Source organism: Entelurus aequoreus, linkage group LG08, assembly GCF_033978785.1.
Source record: "Entelurus aequoreus isolate RoL-2023_Sb linkage group LG08, RoL_Eaeq_v1.1, whole genome shotgun sequence".
NCBI classification, from domain to species: domain Eukaryota; kingdom Metazoa; phylum Chordata; class Actinopteri; order Syngnathiformes; family Syngnathidae; genus Entelurus; species Entelurus aequoreus.
Genome location: NC_084738.1, coordinates 13,122,612 through 13,147,509, shown reverse-complemented (window position 1 = coordinate 13,147,509; position 24,898 = coordinate 13,122,612). Strand labels below are relative to the sequence as shown.

The following is a 24,898-nucleotide window of genomic DNA, read 5'->3' as shown; positions in this document are numbered from 1 at the left end:
ATGTATATGACATGAATATTTTGCTGTCTTAAAGGACCTTATTTTGAAATATGCCAATCAAAACAGCACAGTGCTCCTTTTAAGCAAAGGATGTTTGATTAGCATTTTTTTCCCCAATGTATCTTTGAAAACAAAAAAGTGTATTTCCTTTAGTAGATCTTTGAAGAGCGTTTTTAGCAGTTGGTCAACGCTGAAGAAAGATTATCTCTCTATATGACAAGATCTATATGCCACATCAATATGGAATGCAATTCCAACAGATGTAAAAGAAAGGGCATCTCTATCTTCCTTCAAAACCGCACTAAAAGAACTCCTCCAGGCAACTTCAACCCTAAACTAACACCCTCCCTTCCACATCATACCTCTTCGGATTGTAAATAATCAAATGTAGACACTTTTTCTTATACTTTCTGATCTCTGTGTCCACTACTTGCTGTACATATCCTACCAAGTCAGTCCTACACTGTTCCAATGTCTATTTCTCTGATGATGCAATTGTTGATGACTGAAGTGTTGATACCAACCAAACCTAACCCCCCCCCCCCCCCCTCCATATCCCACACCCCGGATTGTAAATAATTCAATGTATATACTTTGATGATTATCTTGTGTGATGACTGTATTATGATGATGGTATATATCTGTATCATGAATCAATTTAAGTGGACTCCGACTTAGAAAAGTTGAAAAACGTATTCGGGTGTTACCATTTAGTGGTCAATTGTACGGAATATGTACTTCAATGTGCAATCTACTAATAAAAGTTTCAATCAATCAATCAATCAATCAAACTCTTTGCTGTTTTTGAAGACCAACTAGTCAAATATTTTCTATGAAAACCTTATCTCTGCTGTTTTTAAGGGCCAACTAGTCAAATATCTTCTATATAACATGGGTATTTTGCAGTTTTTAGGGACCTACTTCAATAATACTGGTTAAACATCTTCAATGTCAGAAATGCTTTGCTGTTTTTAAGGATCCACTGCAAAAACAAGTTGAGAAAGTATTTTCTCTTAAAAAAATGGCTACATAACATTTTATATTACCAATATAAGCAAAGGTGTTAACAGCCAAGACTGCAAAAAAAAAAAAATGACATGACAATAAAAGACAAGTCTTTATTTATAAGAAAAACCGTGACTGTTTCTCAAAGCGTGTTTTAAAAATCTTGCACCATGTCTTAGTGGCTCTTTAAACAGGTGCAACAAGTAGGGGCTGGGCAGTTGTTAAACTGAGTCAACATGCATGACATGGCAAGTGGGCATGGCCAAACAATATGTCATTCTCGTGCAGCAACCGCTAACTGGTGCCATCACATAATTTCCTCTTTCTGGAAAGACACCACTTAAAATAAAACAGTAGTACAAGTGAGTGCTTGGCACTGCCAAGTGTCTAATTATCTGGAAAAAAAGAGGCAATCTGGAAATGTTGTTCTGGGTCTGGCATAAGTCAGCGCAGTAAAAGCACTAGAGAGGAAAAATAAAAGTATTGTTTCATTTGATAAAAACGCTGAATACAGAGCAGAACATACAGAACAATAAATATAAACAGACCAAGAAGGATTGAGAGAAAAAAGAGAAACATTTATGAACATTTAAGGACTTTACATTCAAGTCAAATATACATTGCAGCATGAGAAGAAAAGGAAGATTTCAAATCTGGCAAATGAGCCAGTAAAACCTGGACTGTTGTTTGAGTGTCCTGAGGTCAGTTTATCGACTGTCCCTTGAGGACAAAAACAACAAAAATAACCACATTGTATCATAGTAATGAAATAGGATGATTCTATTTCCAGGAGAGGTTTAACATACAAATCAGTTATTTTCAATTTGGCAACATGCTCCGATGGTGCTCATTTTGTTACTTAAAAAGCATTGTTGTTGTTGTTGTTTTCAAGCATCAATGCAAGGTGTACATTTATAGCAGTCAATCCAAAAAGCTGCAGGAGTCTTCGGGTCACTTGTGGGACCATCATCTTGATACTGTACATTGGAGGGCTAGTTTTTAATTTTGTGGTCCTTTTTTCTCTTTAACCAAACTGGAAGAAGAAATTTCCAGGTCCAGAGTCTTAGAAAAAAAATAATTTTAAAAAGTTAGATTTGTGTTAAAATTTGAATTATTTTTTTGTGCAAAAAATAAACAAACCTGCATTGGAATCAAATGAAAAGCCTCCACCATGACCACCAAAGAAGGCTCTGAAGATGTTGTTTGCATCAAAATCTAGACAGAAGAAGAAACATTGTTTTAGTATTGAAACAGGTCAAATTCTGTCGTTGCAAAATTATTTAAACGGTCAGAGAGGCAACAATTTACCAATGTTCATTATTGTGGTTGTAATTCATAATAGTTTGCATGTTGCTAAGTTGGTAAGGAACCCATCTGACTGAGCCAAGTAATGCTACCAAAACACTACTTTGAAGTGTCCTGTGCAGGAGAAAATGGCAGCTTGTGGCGCCATCTAGCGGACAGCTTATGATCTACAATCAACACAATTTGAAATGATGGCAACACTGATATTGAACATTTCTCCACACACGCTGAGCATTTACCTCCGCCATCGAGGGAGCCGTCGTCAGCAAGGTCATGGCCATTGTCGTATCTGGTCTTCTTTTTAGGGTCGGATAAAATGGTGAAGGCCTCGCCTACTTCCTTGAATTTCTTCTCCTCATCTTTTTGCACCTCGGGAGTGGCCGCACTGTGGCGGTCTGCGACACACACAAAACGAAGGAAGTTCAAATGATACACGTAATGCACTCCGACACCTTACATAAAAACTAAAGCAAAGTACATTCATCTTTGGGAGCACAGTATTCTAATGACAGTAGTGTGACTGCTCCAAGCAGATTCATTATAATCAACACAATTTATAATATGAATGAATTACCAGGACTCAAAAAGATCCAAACGTCAAACCCGCGACATCTGTGTGTGTACTAAAGACATTTAATTAATGCAATTGTTGCAGTCATGAAAATTTGTGACGTGGGGTAGCTCTGTACAAAATATTGAAAAAGAAGGAATCCAAAAAAAGACAAAATAATCCACTATGTCAGCGAAATTGCAGTTACACAGCAAAATAAAATGTGTTGTTTTATTAATGTGATTGCAAGTAATCAATGGAAGTGGCAAGTTACAACCTTATGCAAACTATATAATCATAACTCCTAATACTAAGACAAAAAATTAAGGATAATGGATTCCGTTAATCATGTCTTCTTTAAATATTAGTAAAATATTATTGTATGTAGACAAATATTTAGAGAGTAAGAGATCAATCTTAGTTTTGGCTGTCACTTCAGACTTTCTCAGAGCGGTTGCTGCTTCCTGGTCTCGAGAATTGACTTGCTACGTTTCTTATTCTATACAAAGTATTTGTCACACAATAATATTTTACTAATTGTGTTGGGAGGATGTTTCTACATTGGGGACGTGAACGAGGCTGGACAAAATGTGACGCTGTCAGACACAAAGCTCGCCGTGCCATCAAAAGCCTCTGGCTATCTGAATCTTGCCATTGGCCCCTGCGGCACTGATCGCCGGAAATTGGTAATGGTCCTTCCGATGGTTTACATACAGAAACTTAATTACTTTAACTTCCTCTATTTAGTCAATTTGGTGCGCCGCAGCCGGAAACCTCAAACTGTGGTTTAGCCTTTTTTGAGGTGGAAAAAGTTACAATTGAGATCTTTTGTTTGCTCACTTGTATGTACTATTTCTTTTATAAGTACCTAGGCTTGGGCAATATATCGATTTTATTGATATATTTATGTTGTTTGTTGCAGACTAATTAAAAAATAATAAATTGATATTTTTTCTCCTCTTACTCCGGCATACTTTTTGCCACCTGGAGCTTCAGTAGCTTGCGCCGTCCCCCTCATTTCCTTAGCGGAGATTCACACACACCTAGCAAAACATGGCTAATGCTAACGCTAACACAAGACATTTTTTTACAAAGAAAAGAAAAGTGTTGTCAGTACTTTGGTTTTGCGGCAGAAGGTGTGGAACAAATGACATGCCAAAATTTGTTTTAAAAAGGCAACAACAAACAAACTCCTGTTAAAAAGCAGCCACTTTAGGTGAAATCATTGTGTGATCAATGTTCTGATGTACCGTAATTGCCAACATTAAAATACAGTAGCATAGTAGGCCTAAGTGTTAATTCAAACAAGGCAGCGTATTTTGGTTATATTTTGGCCACTGTAACATTACACACAGTTTGAACAGTAACAATGTGTTTGAATATTGGTGGTGTATAAATTCCACTGATCGTCGACGATGGGCAAAATCTAACGAATCAGATTCAACTATGAAAATCCTTAGTTGAAGACAGCCCTACTAAAAATGATCCACCAAATAAGATAAACTGCAGTTATACCGAGGAATTGGGCAATCAGGACTCATGAGGAAGTCCAGCACGCTATGGATGACCTAGTGTGAATCCACCCAAAGTAGTGTTTGTAAAGAGGCCGAGACTCTTCTACCTGGGTGATGCATCAGGGCTCGTTTACGATAGGCTTTCTTGATCTCGTCCTCTGTGGCGTTCTTTCCTATTCCCAGCACCTTGTAGTAGTCTTTCCTCTTGCTCTTCTTCAGCTCCAACTTGGCCATTTTCAGCAGTTGCTTGTGGTCTAGAGATAGGGACGTACGTAATTTGAACAACAAGGCAGCCATTTGGATTTGAGAACGCTTGCAGATGCTTACCTGCCGTTTTTTCGGTCTGGTACACTTTTTCATAGTCGCGTATGGCCTCTTCGTATTGTTCTGTGTCCATGAAGCTGCAGTCACCCACAGATCACTTTAGAAAACAACCAATGCAAACAATAATAAAGACACTTTAAGGACAAACATACATACCACTGAGCTCTTCTCAAGTAAGCTTTGATGTAGCTGTCATCTAGTTTAATGGCACTGGTGCAGTCATCAATAGCTTGATTCAGTTTATTCAGCTATTGGGGAGTAAGAAGTGTCAGAAGGATAGAAAGCTACCTAATAAAACTTATTTTTACAGAAATGTTGCATTACCTTTACTCCTGCGGTGGCTCTGTTGCAGTAGAGTTTGGCGTTTGTCTTGATGTTGTTGGGGTCTATCCCGAGAGCTTCAGTGTACAGCTGATAAGCGGCATCATAGTTGTTGTTCTTAAATGTCAGATTTCCCTCCTCTTTTTTGGCTTTCAATGCTTTGGCATTCTGTTTTGGAAGACAAACAGATGCAGTCACGTATACTGCATGCCTGATGCGCCACGCACGAAAGGTTGAACATTTGACAAATAATGCACCTCAGGAGTCAGATTGCCTTGACAGTTCGCATTGCGCTCTTTACAATTTGCACCAAAAATATGGCATATATTAAGGCGACTGACAAGCACGTGTCTGTAAAATTTTAACAAGAGTGGTTGAAAAAAAAAGGCCGCCAGCAAGCAAAACTACTACTGCAGACAAGTACAGTATATAGCTGCGACCGCACAAAACTACTCTAAGTTGCGCCCACTTTAAGTCTAAGTTGCGCCCACTGAAAGCCGCGCCCACAGGGGTGATGACAATGGAAGTGAAGCATGTCTTAAAAGAAAGTGAAGCTGAAGAGACAACACGTAACACAGAAATCAAAAATACATTTAAAAAATAACACTGCTGAAAATAAGTTAGAGTAAGGTTTGGGTTTTGGTTAGAGTTGTATCCACTTGGCCGAAAAAGCAATACATTCAACAACCGAAATAATTGTACTACGGTTTAAGTTGAAGTAATCCAGGATCCATTCTTTGTTTTACTTCTTTATAAGGCCAAACAATGAAGATGTGAAATGTGCATTGTAACAATGCTGCATTGTTAAATTATTCGCAAGCTGCACGTAAGAAGAATAGGTTTTGGGATACAAGTTATAGCCCATTACAGTGCTGCCTATTGACCAATAAATAATCCCCGCCCACTGACCAAAATAATGTCATCCTTCATTGACAATCCTATGGAGATAATGTATATCCCACATTTTCAATGTCCGGCCTGGGTAAACCAACAAACAAAAAAGAGATCGGAGGTAACTTCAACTTAAAAGCATAGTACAATTATTTGTCTTCTTCTTGTTTATATGCAAGTCCACTTGAAACTACTTCCGGGTAAACTTGGCGTATCAGATAGATTTGCAGAAATTACAAGCTTTTTATCCATAATCTTAATATTTGATTTAATTACTGTACACATAATAGGAAAAACTAAATGTAAATTTTTTGTTTTACTTTGTATATACGAACAAATGATAGGCGAATTCGTGCTCCATGTCGTCATCAGTTTGGGGGGTTTTGCCTCGGACTGGACCCTGGCTCTACAGGAGTGAGCAACTATTTGTCCAAAATGAATTTTTCATTTGCCTAACAATGATAGAACTGTGAGGATATCTCTAGTGCATGTATGCTAGTATATCTTGTGGAGTATTTTGACCACAATTCATAGGAACTCCGCTAATGTCATACAACAGGGGTGTCCAAACGGACACAGGGGAGGCTAATTTGTGCATTTAATTTAATAAAACCAATCCAATGTAGGTCAATTTATGCTATGCTAAGCTGTATGAACAAACATCTTAGTTTTGTGATGAGTGACAGAACAATTAAGTGTAATGTCTAAAACCATCTCTCAATTTTCATTTTACAACACAACATACTTACTTGCGACCCAAAAATGGCTCCTGGGCCACACTTTAAACACGTAGGCACACAACATTTGAACACCATGGGCTGTCTTAGATTCCTCAAATGACTGTATCATTTAAAAAATTGCTGCATTAAACGCAGTACGCAAACTTGCAATGTGTTGACTATAAAATCGTACCCTGCAAGCAAGTCGGGCCTTTTCATGATCAGGTGCCATGCGCAGAGCCTGGACAAAGAACTGTACGGCTTTATCGATGCAGTCCTCATAGTAGAGACACAAGCCTCGAACGTAAAGAGCGTCTGCGTTTGTGGAATCCATACGCAGGATATCACTGGAAAAGGAAACAAAAAGTCAACAGAAAAGCCTAAAAAACTGCACTAAAATTAAGAATTGAGGATTTCTACCTTGCGACAGACTGAGCTTCAGGATAACGTCCAAGCAGAGCCAGACACTCGGCCTTGAGGATTTTGAAGCGCTGGCAGGCAGAAGCTAGAGCTAGGGCCCGATCCATACAGTACACCACCTGATTCAAGACAAAATTGTATTTTTTTCTGTACAGTGGAAGCCCTTTAAATCGATGGCTGACTCAATATAAGCAGTTGTCAACAGAATCGGAACTAGCCATTGCTTGCATATTTACCTGTGACTTTTGCAAGAGACACACTTACACTCTTATCTAACCTACCTAGTAACTAGTTCAAAAAATGTTGTCACGTCTTGTCTACAATGACAAATGTTTCGTACATGCACAAATCTTTCTTGGCTAAAAATGTAAAAACTCATTTGTTGCTGTGAAAGAATCCAGGCTAATACTGCCAGGCTTTTATTTTGAAGCTTACAAAACTACTACTACTACAAAATTGGATTAGCCGCTAAGCTCCGACAGAAAAAGACGACGACATCGCGACATTACTACTTGATTTGAGGAAACAATAGATAGGATAGGATAATTCACACAAAAACACAGACATGCTACATGGAATGATTAAAATCATCATCGGCCCCTTTAAGTGGGCAGTTTTTAGTAAAAAGACCACAGTGGACAGGGACTTGGTGAGTAGATTGACATAAAAATGACCGCCTTAAGTTAAATCCATGTTATATTTCAGGGTTTCTGCAGGTATCAGCAAATCTAATTGAATTATCTTAATGCTTTTTTAATACAGCTTAAACACATTGAATGCTCATGTTAGATTGAAAAATATAGTTTAAAACATTCAATTGTCTGTTTAGACAAAATTGTTGAATGGTTGAAAAGTTTACATTAACTGTGGCCAATTTAAGCACTAATGTAATTTTAATATATAATTTTAATATAATATTAATAATAATAACTTTCAAACACAATAAACATATTGTTCATTAACGTAGTATTTTTACTATTGTAATTAGAAGGTCAACAACTTAATTATCCTTAATAGGTAAACAAACTTAAAAGTAAAATGGACTCTGATCTCTGTTAGCAAATATTGCACTTCTATAAATATTGAACATCTTGAAGTGCAATTTCCCCCCAATTGGAAAAACTCGGTCGGATTGTTTGATTTGTTGCCAATGCCTCCATCACAGCACACTTCCTTTTTCGTTCGTGCTGATGGGCTCATCTTGCTCATTCAGCTTGAAGATTAAATATTTCCACATTGGGACATTTGGCTCTGTAATAATCGTTTCCTTTTGATACTTAGCAGTGTTTCTCACTAGTAAGTCGCAACGAGCTAGGCAACGTTGGTGTATTGTATGTGTGTAAGAGCGATGCACAAAGCGAGACCAATTGTACATCGTATTTAATGTTTTTTAACGACATTTAAGGCATTCATTTTCACAAAATTAATTCAAGGACTTTTAATGCTTTGTACCAACCCGTGGAAACCCTGTATTTATTAGGTGGAAGAAAGCAATGCAAGCAAGTGACTACAATTAAAATAAAGATATGCTGCATGGAAGTCCTTAATGGTTTTCTATCAGTGGCAATTGTTGCTCCTTAAACCAAAGACGGATTAAAATTGAAGCGAGGCAGTTGATTTTCTTAAATTGGTTTGGAACTTCTTGAAAAAAAAAAAAGTTTGCAAAGCCTGGGGGTCTCTTTGAATGTGTTGTGTCTAGTACTTCTGAGGAGGTTGTACATGGAATTGAATTCTGCGGGGGCATAGGATAATAAAGCGTTGTCACAGCGAGTCCATCGCATGCTTGGTTTCTACATCGCGTGTCCTTCTAGGCGCAATTATCCCATTTATCTGAGCTTAAGACCTGCATTTCCAGTGGCCCTGGCTGGGATCCGAACCGGCAGCAGTTGCATGAAAGACAGCAGTGCATACCTTTACATTAATAGTACAATGATAAATAATCATAATAGTAAATAAAGAATTGCTAGTAGGCACTCGGGCTGCAACTAACGATTGATAATCAATTAGTCAACGATTATCTTAACGATTAGTCAACTACCGTAATCAGATAATAAAGCGTACACATATTTAATGGCTCTAATTTTTCAATCGACTTCTAAATTCAGCTTAAGTTATTTTAGGCATGTTTCCTAATAACAAAGATGTCTAATTCATTCATAAATATGTTTTTATACTGTAACTGTGCTGCCCATTCAGCTGGTACAAAAATGTAATGACTAATAAAATGTTGTCCGTTTAAAAGAAAGGGCAAAGTGCTAAAAAAAACAAAAACCCAATCAACCGTGTTTATGTATTTAAAAAACAGTTAAAATAGCAGCAATGAAAACAAACAAGACACAAAATCTAACTCCCTCAAAAACAAAAGCATTTTGTGATGTTTAAAAAGCTGCAAACTGGTATATTGACTATTGATTAACTTTTGGCAGTTTTAACACTAATAGACTCAATGTGTAGAATTCAATATTTGATAAATTCTTAAAATGTTGACTATTTAATAGATTGTATGTATAATCTTATGATACCCCCACATTGGTGCCTGTCAGTCTCTCTGTGTTTGTTAAAGTGCTTTTTTCCCTGGCATTGCAAATTGACACGGCTTTAAAACGTAAGATTAACTAGCGGACTTTGGCTAAAATGGTAGTTAAAGTTATTTTTCACACAGCTTCGTCTCACTCTTGCTATCTTGTTAGCAAGGTAGAAGCTAACACTCTTACAGAGGTAGAGACTGCATCCTTCCTCCAAATGGCTCTGCTTTAAATGCTCGCGTATCACAGATGTACTGCCATAAAAACAAGGTCTGCTTTGCAAAATGAGCAAGGTATATGTTTTTAACAAGAATAAGAGGAAATATCCTCAAACTTTACATGTTATCACTGGCGTTGTTTTTAACGAGTGACCCACTTTCACCCGGAAAAACACGAGTGATGACGTCACGAATATTGACGACAAATTTTATTGTCGATATTTGTCAACAAGGTCGACTAATCGTTACAGCCCTAGTAGGCACTGCCACTAGTTTAGCGTTGTATGTGAAATACATTTGATGAATTGTTATTCATACATTGTGTGACCCTCCGGTCCCCTACGCAACATTTTGAGGATAATATGGTCCAAAACTGTTTTTTGTGCTTTTACCTATTAAATAAAATAAAAAGGTTAAGTATCTCTAAAAAGATGACTTTTGTAAAAGTGACCTTTCTGAAGTCTCTCTTTTCAAAGCCAAATTCTGCCAGTCTCTCAAACTCCAGCAAAGTTTCCGCATTCTTGTTCTGAGAAAAGAAGAAGAAACACACGTGTCATGTCACTTTGACCCAGCTGATTTTCGGTCAGGATGAATAAAAATGTTAGGAGGCAGTTCCACCTCCTGCTCGGCCTCTCTGTTACTTGGCTCCATTTCAAGAACCTTCTGAAAGCAGCGACTGGCAGCCATGGCGTTCCCCAGAGACAGGTGGCACTTGCCCTCGCGTAAATGACCCTGCGTGTGAGGTGAGAGGGAACGCCACCCCGTAAGAAGGACTGGCACAGTTGCGACAGCGAATGAGTGTGCAGGATCTGTCGGGACTGACCTTCATGAAGCAGTCGTCCAGCCGCACAGCCTGCTGGGAATCTTCCAGGGCCTCCCGGAAGCGGCACAGCATCATGAGGGTGGCTGCTCTGTTGCCGTAATAGCTGGCATTTTTGGGACAGGCATCTTGATGGAAAGAAAAAGGAAAGTTTGAAGTCTTTCAATCGCATGAAGAAGTGTCTCACTTACGACCGGTACACAAAAAATAGTAGTGATTTGCATAACTTAGAATTAATGTGCAATGAGGAAGTTTGGCGTGAAAGGATGAGTCAGAAGAACCAAACTGAACCCAGAAGTGTTTTTTTCTTGTCCCTTTCTGTTTATGTACTCAAACTGCAGTCAAACTCTGGAATTTGTCTCCCTTGTATTTGTTCCAAAACGTGTTAAAATCCTCCAAGTATTATTTCATGGCCTTCCCCAAACTGTTCCCACAAATTTAAAAAACACTTCTGTTGCATTTTCATTATAATAGTCATGGACAACTACTACAAACCTTGATTGTTATGCGTCATAGCTCGATTGACGGTAGACATTCCATTGGATTGAAGCCAAATGGGTGTGATAATAACTGTTCAACAAAGGCAACTAAATGTAATCGTTAAAACCATTATAACACAAATGTTGTTTTGACAGCACAAACCAGCAAACATGTTTAGGACAATTTCAAACAAAATGTGTGTGTGTGTGTTCTAGCAATGCTTGGGGACATCACTGTTTACACAGTCACCTTTAGGGGACCTCTGACGGTATGGGGACAAAAAAACAGGTACCCTAAAGGGAAACCTTTTTAAATGATAGTCAGTTCCATTCTGAAGATGCCTAAGTGATTTTTAAGCTTTGGCCCATAAAACATGTTTACTGGTTAGTTTGAGTGTGAGACATTTTCACAGCAGCCCCCTCATCGGGCTGTAGCTGGTACTGCACTCGCTGCTCTACTCACACTTCTTCCGTGTATAGTTAATCACTTTTTTTTTTTTTTTTTAAATGGTCCTCAGTAGTCACGTACAAATTTGGGTGAATTATGCAAAATTATTTAAATTTGGTCCCCATGAACCATATTAAGTATTTTTCCCCAGGGTCCCCAGTAAGAATGATCAGCACATTACTTCATCAATCCAGAGATTTAAAGACGTGTATGAGCTAACTGGGCAGTGGCCATTTTACCTAATTTTTTTATGCCTCCACAACCTGTAGAAAGGGTTGTCCCCACAAGTGATGGTTAAAAAACTTGGTCCCCATTCCAAATGATAACCAGTATGTGTGTGCGTGTGTGCGTTTGTGAGGGGCAGGGGAGTTGTCCGTGTAACATCACTGGTCAGAACATTTATTTTACAAACGTAGCAGTGGTATTTTAATATTTGCAATGACAAATATTCACACATGTATTTCATTCGTGGGGAGGATCATTTACTCCATTAGCTTCCGCAAAAACAAAAATTCTTACACACAAAAAACACTTTCTGGCTGCCCTTAAAAACATTAAATAGAAATACAAAAATATAGAAGCCACAGCCGCTTGCTAAGAACTTTTTTTTTTTGCAGTGACGTGAAAGACAAAAACATTATTTTTTTAGTTCCTGTGCTTTCTTTTTAAAGAAAATCACAGATATGTATTACTCTCATTATTATAAGCCTACTTTTTGTCCTTTTCTGCTTTAAAGGGGAATTCCACTTTTTTGTTGTAGAATTTTGCCTATCATCTACAATGCTTATGTGAGACAAGAACACATATGTTATTCTCTTTTTACGCATTCTAACTCGGAAACAAACGTTAGCAAAAGTCAGCTAACTATGGAGCCAATGAGTGTCGTTCTATTCGGTCTATAAAGTGCTCTAAAACATCTAAACAACTCCACCAAGGTTTTACATACATGATGAAAGTATCTATGTAATGTAGTCACAGGCACATTCATAATATGTATCTTTTAAGTAGTTTTAGTTATTTTAAGCATACTGCGGCGCAATAATTTCATAGACGCATCACAATGTTCGCTTTTTCCTTCAACACTAACAAAACTACTAATGGCAGACTTTGTAAGAGACAACATACATAATAAAACACTCATTTACTGTACAATGTCTGCTCTCACTGGGATGCTGACTGGTGGAATGTTTACATCTTCCCGTTTAGATGAAGAATTAATCAATAGTCCTCGCCAAGGGTTAAGAAATAGCTGGGTGCAAAACAATCGTCTTTTCGTTTTTTTCTTGCCATATTCAGGTCTGAGTTGGATGTTAAATTTAATTAACTTCTCGGTTTATGGCTACAACCTTCAACTATTCAGGTGAGAAGCTTGATTCATAATGCAGAATTAGCTCACCGGCTGATGATGATAGCAACATAAGCTAGTTACTTCTCTGTGATCAATTCGCTGCTAGAATTATGTCCTTAACGTAAGTGCTTATACTAACAATATCGCTATGACTTGGTAAATATTCAGGTCACAAAATGTAATTGGAGTAATGTTGGCGCCTTTTGGATGTTTTTAGTGGGTTTTATGGGGCAACAGATGCAATGACATCATGGCTACCATTCGCTCTATTATTAGCTGATTTATCTACAACTTAGAATGTTTTACAGAAAAAACATGCATTCTTGTCTTTCATATGGATTGTGAATGATAAGCAAAATTCCAAAAAAGCGCAGTTCCACTTTACAGGAATTTACCAATGATTCTTCATGGGAGGTCCCAGAAGGACAGTTGAAGAATAGAAAATAACCATTCAAGCTAAACAATGCATGATAATTGCATAAAGATAATTCAATAATAAAAGCCAATTAGCGATCACTTCTTCTTGTGAGCTGATTTGTCCAAACTGGATTGAAGACAAAACACAATTTTGGGGGCAAAAAACAGCACCAAAACAAAAATGAAATGGTATTCTTACCAATGGCCTTGGTGTAGTAATTGAAAGCCTCTGAGTAGTCCTTCTTGCTGTAGAATGCATTGCCTTGTTCTTTAAAGCCTTCGGCTTGACTAAAGAGGTGGAGAAAACCAACCAGGGAAAAATAAATGCAAGGAAAAATAAACGTTGCAATTGTGACTCAGCTCGTACAATAATTGGAAACTTAGAAAATACCTTTCTATATCACAGTGTATCAATGTGGATTTACTCTAGCTATACAACATATTAATGCTCAGTGGCCTTGTGGTTAGAGTGTCCGCCCTTGGCCGTGTGTTCAAACCCCGGCCGAGTCATACCAAAGACTATAAAAATGGGAGCCATTACCTCCCTGCTTGGCACTCAGCATCAAGGGTTGGAATTGGGGGTTAAATCACCAAAATGATTCCCGAGCGCGGCCACCGCTGCTGCTCAATGCTCCCCTCACCTCCCAGGGGGTGAACAAGGGGATGGGTCACATGCAGAGGGTAATTCCACCACACCTAGTGTGTGTGTGACTGACTTTAACTTTAAAACAGATCATTTGGGGCTATTAAACTGAACATCATGCAATGAGGTTCGATCACGTATTACCCCACACTTAAAAGGGCTGCTGCTAGACAATGTAAGTCAATACTGTGTGGAGAAATGTCAGAAAATAAAATGCAAGCTGCATGATTACATACGGAAGTAACCATTATAGCGTTCAGCCACGATAAAGTCAATATATTATTAATGTAAACTTAAAGTCAAAACACTACATAAATCATATAACACTAATTTAAGGTATGAGTAAAGTTAAAGCTAGACTTAGCCAAACAAGACTAACTGCTATCTTTTAGAACCCAAAATGTGAGTTTTGTTCATATCTTTCTTTTCGTTGATTGTTAACATTAGAGCATATTGTAACACACATAGATACAATTCGACGTCAATAGAAGACAGTTTCGAATGTTGGCCACGTGTTTGGCAATAAGAGCATTTAAATCAGTGAGCCATCCTCATGCTGAACATAAATAAATATATTGGTTAAAGAAAGGTGAAACATGTAGAATACATGGCGGTGCTCTTTCAGTCTTTCAGGCGCATGCTAGCTTGGTTAGCTTACAGCCAGGCATTGTTGTCCCCGGCACCTCGTCCGATTTCACAAATCTTTTCCATTCGGTTTGCATTTAGCGTAAGTTCATGGCAAACAATAAAAGCCCAACAGGGTTCCTTCATACCGTTCGAGGTCGTCTTGATTGTGAAGCAGAAAGTCCGCATCCACCGGCACGTCGATGTCAACAGCCGCCATTTTTTTCTAGAAAGGACGAACACGACGTGACGTCATTTCCGTGTGACACTTGCTTTTTTTTGTAGGTCACGAGCGAGCGTCCTTGTTGAACTTGACATATAAGACAACATGATAAATAGGATGATGATACATTTTTTAATTGTATGTACATATTTCCATGATCGTGTACATTTGTACGCACAGTACATATTCTGCAAGTCTACCAAATAGTCAATGCACTTAAAAATACCTACCACTAGAGAGCACTAGTGTATCTTAAAGTAGCAAGTAGGCACTCTTATTTTGTTAATATTTATGTGCTTGGCGTTAATATTTACATTTAATAGTATTTAGCCACATTATGTTCTCCCAAATACATTAAATTATATGATCCAAGTTGGTAGTCTTAATTCTATTTGTTGCTCACCACTACATTTGTACAGAACTAAACCTTATATTTTCATTCAAATGAATGTGTACACAAAACACAACCACAAGTTTGTAACAAGTTATTGCAGTGTAAATTAACAACACATATTGTATCACATTTTATTCTACATTATTGCCCTTGATTGCACATTTAGACTGGTTTAGGTGAAAATATTCCTATTGCTGAGATGGTTATGAGCAGGGGTCCCCAAAATTTTTGACTCGGGGGCCGCATTGGGTTAAAACAATTTGGCCGGGGGCCGGGCTGTGTGTGTATATACATACATATATATATATATATGTGTGTGTATATATATATATATATATATATATATATATATATATATATATATATATATATATATATATATATATATATGATATATACATATATATTAGATATATATATATATAAATATATCTATAGATATATATATATATATTAGATATATATAGCGCACTTTTCGCGCGCGCAATGATGTCAAGTTATCAATGAGAAAATGCATTTTTAGACAATATGATTTGCCTGAGCGGCTAGGAGACACCAGGAGTAGCAAGCGGTACAAAGTGAATAAGAAAAGACAAAAAAAAAAATATATATATATATTTTTTAAAAATTTTTGTTTTATACTTGGGACTTCCCGCGGGCCTGATTTTGGACGCTGGCGGGCCGGATTCGTAGTTTGGGGACCCCTGGTTATGAGGCAACAACCGCTAAAAATGTATAAAAACAACATTAAGACAGGTGTATCAAAGACCAGCTTGCTTCTTTGTATTGCGTTTATGAAGGATTTGCTTTAATGGCTCAAGTCAAACATAAGTTTCCATTTCATTAAAAATCCTGTTTTGGCTTTGTATTATGGCACAGGACATAAACACTGACGGATGGAACGTTCATTAATGACGATGACCAAGTTCCAACAATCCAAAGCTACTCCACTATAAATATGTTCTTTGCGCTCAATAAGAAGTCATTTGTGTAGAGAACCTAATACAAGAATTATATTTTTTTCCCTAGAGCACAACCAGAAAGGTCAACTTGAAATAATTTTGGCAACAAAAGCTTCACATTAACACACCTCTTTGTCATGGCAGATAGTTCTTTATAAATAAACAAAAAAATATATTTACTTTTATGGCTTAGTGTACATTCTGTGCTATGATTTGTCAAATATGACACACTGTCAGAAAGGAGAGAAGATAATGGGTGCATGAGTGGCCCTCAGAGGCCCTGGGGCAGGCCTGAAGAGGGCGGGGCTTATCAGGGGACTGTGGATGAAGGCTGCAGGGCCATGGGGCAGTCGTAGTGCCAGCGGTGCAGATGCCATGGTGCATAAAGCAGCTGGATTGAAAGGGGTGGTCAGGAACCCTGCTGACAGGGCCTTGGACAGATGCTTCTGCAAGGCAAGTTTAGTCTGCAAACCCAAGTGACCCCATTAGGGACAGCAAAAAAAACTACTTCAAGGCAGATTATACAAAAACAGAAATGAAGTTACAGAAGTTGTTCTTATAGATATGGTTAAGTCACCATCAACTGTAGATATTAAAAAGGCAAATAAGCATTTGTGTGCATTCTTACCACTAATGCAGTGTTGGGCTGCAGTTTATTATAAGGGGTGAATTTGGCCTTCACCCTCACAGGCTTCCCGGCCAAACGCTCCTTGTGCCTTCTGCTGTTCATGTGCTGTCAAAAAAATTGTTAAAGTTAATCAATCGTTCCCCAAAGAAGATTTTTGCGTGGCTTCCTGTTTATTAATTTTTACAAAGGCTCTGTATTCTTTCAAGGATATACATAATTATACATATTAGGGTTGTCTCAAAACCAATATTGTAATACCGGTACTTATATCAAAATGTATATCAATACTTTTCGATACATTAACAGAAAATCTTACGATACATTAAACATACGTTTCTTACTGCACTAAAAAAATTATTTTAGAAGATTTAAATTAAAATTAAAAGGCATTAAACACACTGGGCTTTTCTTATTGCACTCAAAGAACAATTTACAATTTTCCATATTACATATAGTCTGCCATAATCCAGGATTAGGTTCGAATCGAATAGAAAACTTTATTGACATTGTATTAAATGTTTCATGATTTATGGTTGCCAGTCTAGGTCTGTGCTTTAAGACAAATACAATCATTAGTAAATACTAAAAACAATACTATAGGGCATACTTGCCAACCCTCCCGTTTTTAGCGGGAGAATCCCGATATTCAGCGCCTCTCCCGACAACCTCCCGACAGAGATTTTCTCCCGACAAACTCCCGGTATTCAGCCGGAGCTGGAGGCCACGCCCCCCCCAAAAAAAGTCTGCCGCAGCTGCGATAGGACCTGACCAGCCTCCGGGTACAAGTACTGGACTACCAATTGCTTGCCAGGGAAGATCTTCCCCAGGAAGCAAGGATTGACCGGTTTTGGGCCATGCTAGGGAGAGATGGAAGATTCCACACTCTCGTGCATTTGATGAAAGCACTTTTGTGCGTGCCACACAGCAATGCATCATCAGAGAGGGTGTTCAGCATGGTTAGAACAATAGTGACAGAGAATAGAAAGAGGATGGACAATTCAACCCTTAACAAAGCATTGTACTTTTAAGTACAACAGTGAGTAGATGAGTGTTGTGTGTGTGTGTGTGTGTGTGTATATGTGTAAATAAATTAACACTAAAATTCAAGTATTTCTTTTATTTATATACATAATAAAATAAAAAAAAAATAAAATAAAAAAAAAAAAAAAAAAAAAAAAAATATATATATATATATATATATATATATATATAGCTAGAATTCACTGAAAGTCAAGTATATATGTATATATATATTTATATATATATATATATATATATATATGAAATACTGGAGTTGGTGAATTCTAGCTGTAAATATACTCTCCTCTTAACCACGCCCCTAACCACGCCCCCACCCCCGACCAAAGCCCCCCCACCTCCCGATATTGGAGGTCTCAAGGTTGGCAAGTATGCTATAGAGTATAAGATATGTAGCAGGTAAAGCACGCAATGTTTAAGATAAAACACAAATTGTAGGAATTTGTTTAAAAATTCCGTTATTTCACTTCCATTAGTTTGTGCTATGTGGGCGGTTTGGACTGGGCTAATAATTGGCAACAAGCCAAGCAGCTGTATGCACGTCTACGTATCTATATGTGCACAGCAGGGGAGCTAGTTAACCACATTATTACCTAAGGATGGGAATTGATAAGATTTTTCCGGTTCCGATTCCACTTTCAATTCTGCTCAACGATTTGGTTCCTTAAAAGTTCTCTATCGATTCTTATTTGGAAAAAAAAGAGAAAAAAGGGTGGATTAGCACACATTTTGCTGAGTTAAGAGGTAACATGACCTTACAAAGCCTACAATGAGGTCTCAAGAGGCACATACGTGGTATAGAAAGAAAAAAAAAACTTCTTGAAAATAAATATATAAGAAATTAATATTCTTCTGTAGAATTTAATCATGTGAAAATTACACAATAATTATTAGTAACATTTAGTAACATGTGATATTAAGTTATTACATGCAAAGTGAGATATGTCAAGCTTTTAATGTAATAATATTGCTCGCATGTCCTCCTCCTGATGAACTCACAGCCTTATAATTATTACAAGTAGCGCTGTTGCCATCTTTTCTTTGTGCGTGTGTTGCGCCCGGGCTCCGCCATTTTGAGATCTGGCGTCACTACACAACATCATCCCCACCCAGAAGGATCGCTAAAAGCACCGTTTGAATAAATGCCAAGCGATTCCAAGGAATTGATACGCTGGGAACCGGTTCTACCGGTTCTTAGAACCGGTTTTTGATTCCCATTCCTATTATTACCTGTCGCTCTTTAAAGTCTTTGTGCGGGTCGGATTGTTTGTTATTTAAATGTTTACCTTAGCTTGAAGCAAAGGTGGTGATACTAATTGCCACGTTTGGCGAGGCATGTTTTAAAGCAGCGTTTGCAGCACAGCGCTCCCGTGTTTAAAGCGTCACCTTTATTGTTTATTTTGAAGCCAAAATACATCCATATTTATTAACCAATAGAATTGCTATTTTCTTTGCCATTTTTCCTGTTCACACCGTTTCTGCTTGTACGCACTTCGTGTGTGCGTGCTGACACACATTACATGCACCTCGGCTCAGCACGACAGCATGCGGATGAAAAAAAAAGTACCAGTATTTTTTCAAAGGCAGTAGAGTACTGTTTTTAATGAATTAGTACCACTGTATTTTATTAGTACCGGTATACCATACAACCCTAATATATATATATACATATAAATTCAGTATGGTTAAGTTTGGGCGAGAATATGGTCATTGCTCTCACAAAAAAAGCAATCAAAAAAATGTCAAATAAATTTTCTTGAAAAAAAATTGAATACATTTATATATATATATATATATATATATATATATATATATATATATATATATATATATATATATATATATATATATATATATATATATATATTTATAAATAAATAACAAATCTCCTTCTCACCCTGGTGGGGTGGTATCTGTGTGATCCTCAAGCTCGGGTCCTCTACCAGAGGCCTGGGAGTTTGAGGGTTCTGCGCAGTATCTTGGCTGTTCCTAGGAGTCTTCTGGACTGAGGCTTCAGATGTGGCTCCTGGGATCTGTTGGAGCCACTCTCCCAGATTGGGGGTTACTTCTCCGAGCGCCCCCACTACCACGGGGACCACGCTAGCCTTGACCTTCCACATTAGTTCCAGGTGCTCTTTCAACCCTTGGTACTTCTCAAATTTCTCGTGTTCCTTTTTCCTGATGGATCAATCAGCTGGGATTGCCACAACTATCACCACCACCCTTTTCTGCACTTTGTCCACCACCACTATGTCTGGTTGGTTAGCCAGAAGCTGGTGTCAGTCTGGAAGCTGAAGTCCCACAGAACCTTGGCCCTGTTGTTCTCAGTCACCTTCTGTGGTATGGCCCATTGGGATTTGGGTACTTATATTCCATACTGGTTGCAGATGTTCCTGTAAACTATCCCAGCCACTTGGTTGTGCCTCACCATGTACGCTGATGCAGCTAGCATCTTACAGCCTGCTACTATGTGCTGGACTGTCTCAGGGGCTTCTCTGCACAGTCTGAATCTTGCATCTGAGCTACTCTGGTAGCTCCTGGCCTCTATGGCTCTTGTGCTTATGGCCTTTTCTTGTGCTGCCATGATTAGTGCCTCTGTGCTGTCTGCCAGTCCTGCATTTTCCAGCCACTGGTAGGATTTCTTGATATCAGCCACTTCCTCTATCCGACGGTGGTACATGCCATGTAGGGGCTTGTCCGTGTAGGTTGTCTGCTTCTTCCTCCTCTGCACTCTCATCAGGGTTCTGCTGCCTGAGATGTTCACTTAGCAGTTGATCCTTCGGGGCCATTTTTTCGATGTATTCTCGAATTTTCGATGTTTCATCCTGGACTGTGGCCTTGACGCTCATTAGCCCTCGGCCTCCCTCTTTCCAATTAGTGTATAGCCTCAGGGTGCTGGACTTGGGGTGGAACCCTCCGTGCATGGTGAGGAGCTTTCTTGTCTTGATATCTGTGGCTTCTATCTCCTCCTTTGGCCAGCTTATGATACCAGCGGGGTATCTACTGACTGGTAGGGCATACATGTTGATGGCACGAACTTTGTTCTTACCATTCAGCTGACTGAAAAGTCAGCTGAATGTCATATATTACCATATATTGTATATATATATATATACTGTATATATATATATATATATATATATATATATATATAATTTGCCCAACAAAAATTAAAAAAAATACATACACAAAACTAAAAAAGTAGATATTTACAAAAAAAACTTAAGAACTAAATAAAATAAAAATATATACCTCATTTGATCTCACAAATTTCCAATTTGTGATATACAGTAGCAAAGTTTGTAATAATAAATAAATATATTAACAATACAAAACAGCAGGTATAACAGTTAACAGTTATATGACTGTATGTGAATTCATTAATAATATATACAGCATAATGCTGTTAATGGACCATTGGGAGCAATGCTGATTATACAGCTTTAATTTAATCGAGATCAATAAAGTGGCATTCAGACTGTCCAAAGAACATCAGGTAAGGCTATGTGCTGATGAATAATCTTTATAGCTAAAAAGGAGATATAAACTCAGATTAACTTTTCTATCTGTTTTCTGTTTGCCCAGTACCTGTTTAAGCTGATTCTCTGAGTTGACGGCCACCTGGCACAGTTGACAGTGAAATCGCCTGCCGGTGACGCCCATAAGCCCTCTGGTCTTGCTGCCCCTTCTCTGCTTTATTATCCGGCAGGTGTGCCTGGGGAACGTCGTCCTCTTGGCTCTGCGGTGCGACTGGCTGCTGTTTGGGCTGTCCATCATCTGTTTGTGTTTCGAGCCTGGTGAGGAGTGGGCACACAAGGTTGAGTATAAAACGGTATGACATATGAATACGATCGAGTGGGACTGCTGCACATACCACTGCAGTGTGATTCCAACTGGGAGCTGGAATTAACAGTCACTTTACACGTGGGACAGTGTAAATGTTTTTTGTCACTTTTGTCCTCTTTAGCATCCACGTTCATCACTTCTTCTTCTTCACCTACAGCATCGCACTGGGCTGCTGCAGTCGGTCGTAGCGGTCCGCAGTCGTTCACAGGCGAACCCTCCGGTGTTGAATGGCAAAGCTGAGGGATGTGAGGGAATTGCTGGGACAGCTGAGGCGACCGGCTTGAAGATGAGTCTGTGGATGTGGGCTGGGAGGAGGAGGTGGGGGCTAGGGAACTCCCCGGGCCATTTTCCGCTTGCTGCAACGACGTGCCTAAATCTGAGCACACATATATAAACACATGTGTGACATCATTAGTATTGTGTGCGTGATACAAACTACACTGACTGATTGATGGGATTTCTCTATAAAAGATTAACAACATTTTTTCCCATCCATCACTTTGAGAGACGCTTTTTATTGGTTCCTTTTTCTGTTTACCCCAGTTATTACTTCTACTTCATATCTGATTTGTACTTTTCATTCTCTATCCACTTTTTCCACCCCCTCAATCATTTCTGCTGTCATTCGGCCGCTTCACCCGGCCAGTGGCGCATCAATCAGCCGCCATGGCAACCTGCTGCTGGATACAACAAACTTATTATTTAAGTGGACAACAGAAAATGGATGCCAGAGTAGCAAAAAATAGTTTGTAATTGTAGGAATGCATTAGACTAAAAAATAAAACAATCTGCCAGGCTTTTCAGGTTTTTCTGCACGCTCCAGTGCCTCTCTTCTTGCTTGATGGGAGTAATTAGCCATTTGACAGAGGCCATGATTGCAGGGCAGGTAATAGCTGGTAATCAGTCAGTAGAGTGGCAGCTACAGGACTTAGCCCCCAAGTTGCCTCAATTACTACTAATCACCTGAAAGTGGGGTGGGGTTGTGGCATCTTTTAAAATATGCATAGATGTACATTCCCGCTCCAATTTCAGCAAGCATTTAATTGCGTCTATTTAAGGGACGACACTTGGATACACTTTAGAGTAGTCAGTGCTCAGCTTGTATAGCATGAAATATGTACTATCCACTGAGAATGAGACGACACACATATTGTCTGGTCACACAAGTGAGTAGCGAGATAATTGTGTCTTGCCTATGGTAGTAGTAGTGTCATGGTCTGGAGCTCCATGAGTGCTGGCTTCGGGGAGCTGCAGTTCATTGTCATAAACAGAAATTCCAACATGTACTGTGACATTCTGAAGCACGATGAGTCTACAGTGAACATGTCCAAATTGTGGCGGAGTAAATCACGGAGGAGATCCAAAAAGAACTACTGTCTTTGTAAGGCACAGTGTTTGGATTTTTCTGTAGGAAAACAAGACTATATTTTTACACACCTCAATACAATATGTCTTATACATCTGGATGAAAGAGAAGAGGAGACATATGGACGCACCTTCCCTTTGCGGCGGTGGACAACAAGACGCATTGTAAATCCTGTGGCTCGATCTTCTCCGGTGAAAATAAAACCAACTTGAAGCGTCGTCTGCTGGCTAACCCTCCAGACATCTACACAACAGTAAGCAGGCCGAAGCTAATTTTTCGAAATTACTTATACTGTTCTTTTTAAAGTTTAAAATGTTTTTATATTAATCAATTCAACAAAATAATACACAATGATACCATAATAATACAATTCCTATTCCAAAACCAAACCCGGTCCAGCAACATTCAGAATAGCAATCAACAGAGCAATTGAGAGGACACACAAAGATGACACAAAACAATCCAAAAGTAGTAAAAATAAAATAATAATATCAACAACAGTACCAATATTAATAATAATTCCAAAATAGCAGTGATTAGAAATCCCTCATTGACATTATCATCACAGCCATTTATAATGAACAACAGTGTCACAGTGGCTTACACTTACACAGTGGCTTACACTTGCATCACATCTCATAACATTGTGTCCAATATTTTCCACAAAGATAAAATAAGTCATATTTAAGGTTCATTTAATAGTTAAGACTAATTTAAATAATGGATCCCATATTCCAACTCATTATTATCTAAACTAAATGCCGTTTTTTCTACTGATATAATCTCCATAGCTTGTGTGTACCAGTGAGTATGAGTTGGACTATCAACATCTATCCATTTTTTTAGTATTACCCTTTTTGTTACGATGCATATTGAAAGAAATGCATTTTTACTCTTTGATGACACGTTACTAAATTGATGCAGATCACCAAGAATACAAGTTTGCAGTGTCATTGGGATGTTTATATTTAGGAATGTGATTGCTTCTTTTGTTGTTTTCAACCGTAACTCTTTTATTCTCTGACATTCCCACAATAAATGAACAAGAGTTCCCTCAGCTGCCCAACACTCCATACATAACTTGCTATCTACTGCACCCATTTTAAACAGCTGAGAAATGTAAAATACAATCTATTCAAGATCTTAAATTGACTCAGCTTGTACTGTTCTAAATCACTGTTACTATTAAAAACTTGAGCGCAGGAGCAAGACTGCTTCCGCTACCACTACTTTTGTTGCACACCATGGGCGAGCTTACCCGCCAATTTAATAAGAAAGACACCTGTAGAGTTTAATCGATGTCCTCAGCACACTGCTCGGCTACTTGACAACTCAAAAGACCAGATCTGACATTTGTCAAGCTAACACACAAAGAAAGACAGGTATGTAACATATATATAGGTTGTAGATTTACAACATTGTTTCTGTAATTAAACGGGAAAATGGCCAAGACACCAATTGTGTACACTCAGTGTAGTTACACACAATATGGAATAAAACTAGTTTGTTTCTTCATATCACCATTTTGGTCATAAATTATTCAACATTTAAAAACAATACTTAATTTTAGTCAAAATAATAACACAGTAAGAAGTCAGTGTGAATTGTACTTATTGATATATTCATTGAGTGCAGGTCTTGTGAATTTAGTTTTTGAGATGCTTTGCAATAAGATTAACAAAAGTTGTTCCAAGACAACATCAAATATCCTTTTTTACTTAATATTTTAGTAGACAAATTTATTGTAATTTTAGTCAACTAAAATATTGAGAAATTTAGTAGACTAAAATAAGGTCAATTTAGATGACTACAATATGAATAAAACTAAGTTATTTTTTTGTCAAAAGACTACGACTAAAACTAAACAAAA

At 38.1% G+C, this 24,898-nt stretch overlaps 2 protein-coding genes across 3 annotated transcripts in view; both read right to left on the bottom strand.

Moving 5' to 3' along the window:
• Window positions 1–1,562: 1,562 nt before the first annotated feature.
• On the bottom strand, window positions 1,563–14,877 carry LOC133655429 (dnaJ homolog subfamily C member 7-like). Its single transcript, XM_062055600.1, has 14 exons — window positions 14,721–14,877; window positions 13,504–13,592; window positions 10,616–10,740; window positions 10,411–10,524; window positions 10,244–10,318; window positions 7,050–7,168; window positions 6,823–6,976; window positions 5,023–5,187; window positions 4,855–4,946; window positions 4,702–4,775; window positions 4,482–4,628; window positions 2,550–2,705; window positions 2,146–2,220; window positions 1,563–2,067 (listed from the first exon to the last, which is right to left on the bottom strand). The coding sequence occupies exons 1-14, from the start codon at window positions 14,789–14,791 to the stop codon at window positions 2,030–2,032; spliced, it is 1,494 nt and encodes a 497-aa protein (XP_061911584.1). The 5' UTR covers window positions 14,792–14,877; the 3' UTR covers window positions 1,563–2,029.
• A 1,005-nt stretch (window positions 14,878–15,882) lies between these two features.
• LOC133655427 (zinc finger protein 385D-like) overlaps window positions 15,883–24,898 on the bottom strand; it is an 83,066-nt gene continuing 74,050 nt past the window's right edge. For both annotated transcript variants that reach the window (XM_062055596.1, XM_062055597.1), the window contains 4 exons: window positions 21,691–22,038; window positions 21,405–21,610; window positions 16,779–16,883; window positions 15,883–16,614 (listed from right to left, as the gene is read on the bottom strand). In XM_062055596.1, the coding sequence (XP_061911580.1) occupies window positions 16,384–16,614; window positions 16,779–16,883; window positions 21,405–21,610; window positions 21,691–22,038 (890 nt within the window). In that variant the 3' untranslated portion in view covers window positions 15,883–16,383. The remainder of the gene's footprint in view (window positions 16,615–16,778; window positions 16,884–21,404; window positions 21,611–21,690; window positions 22,039–24,898) is intronic.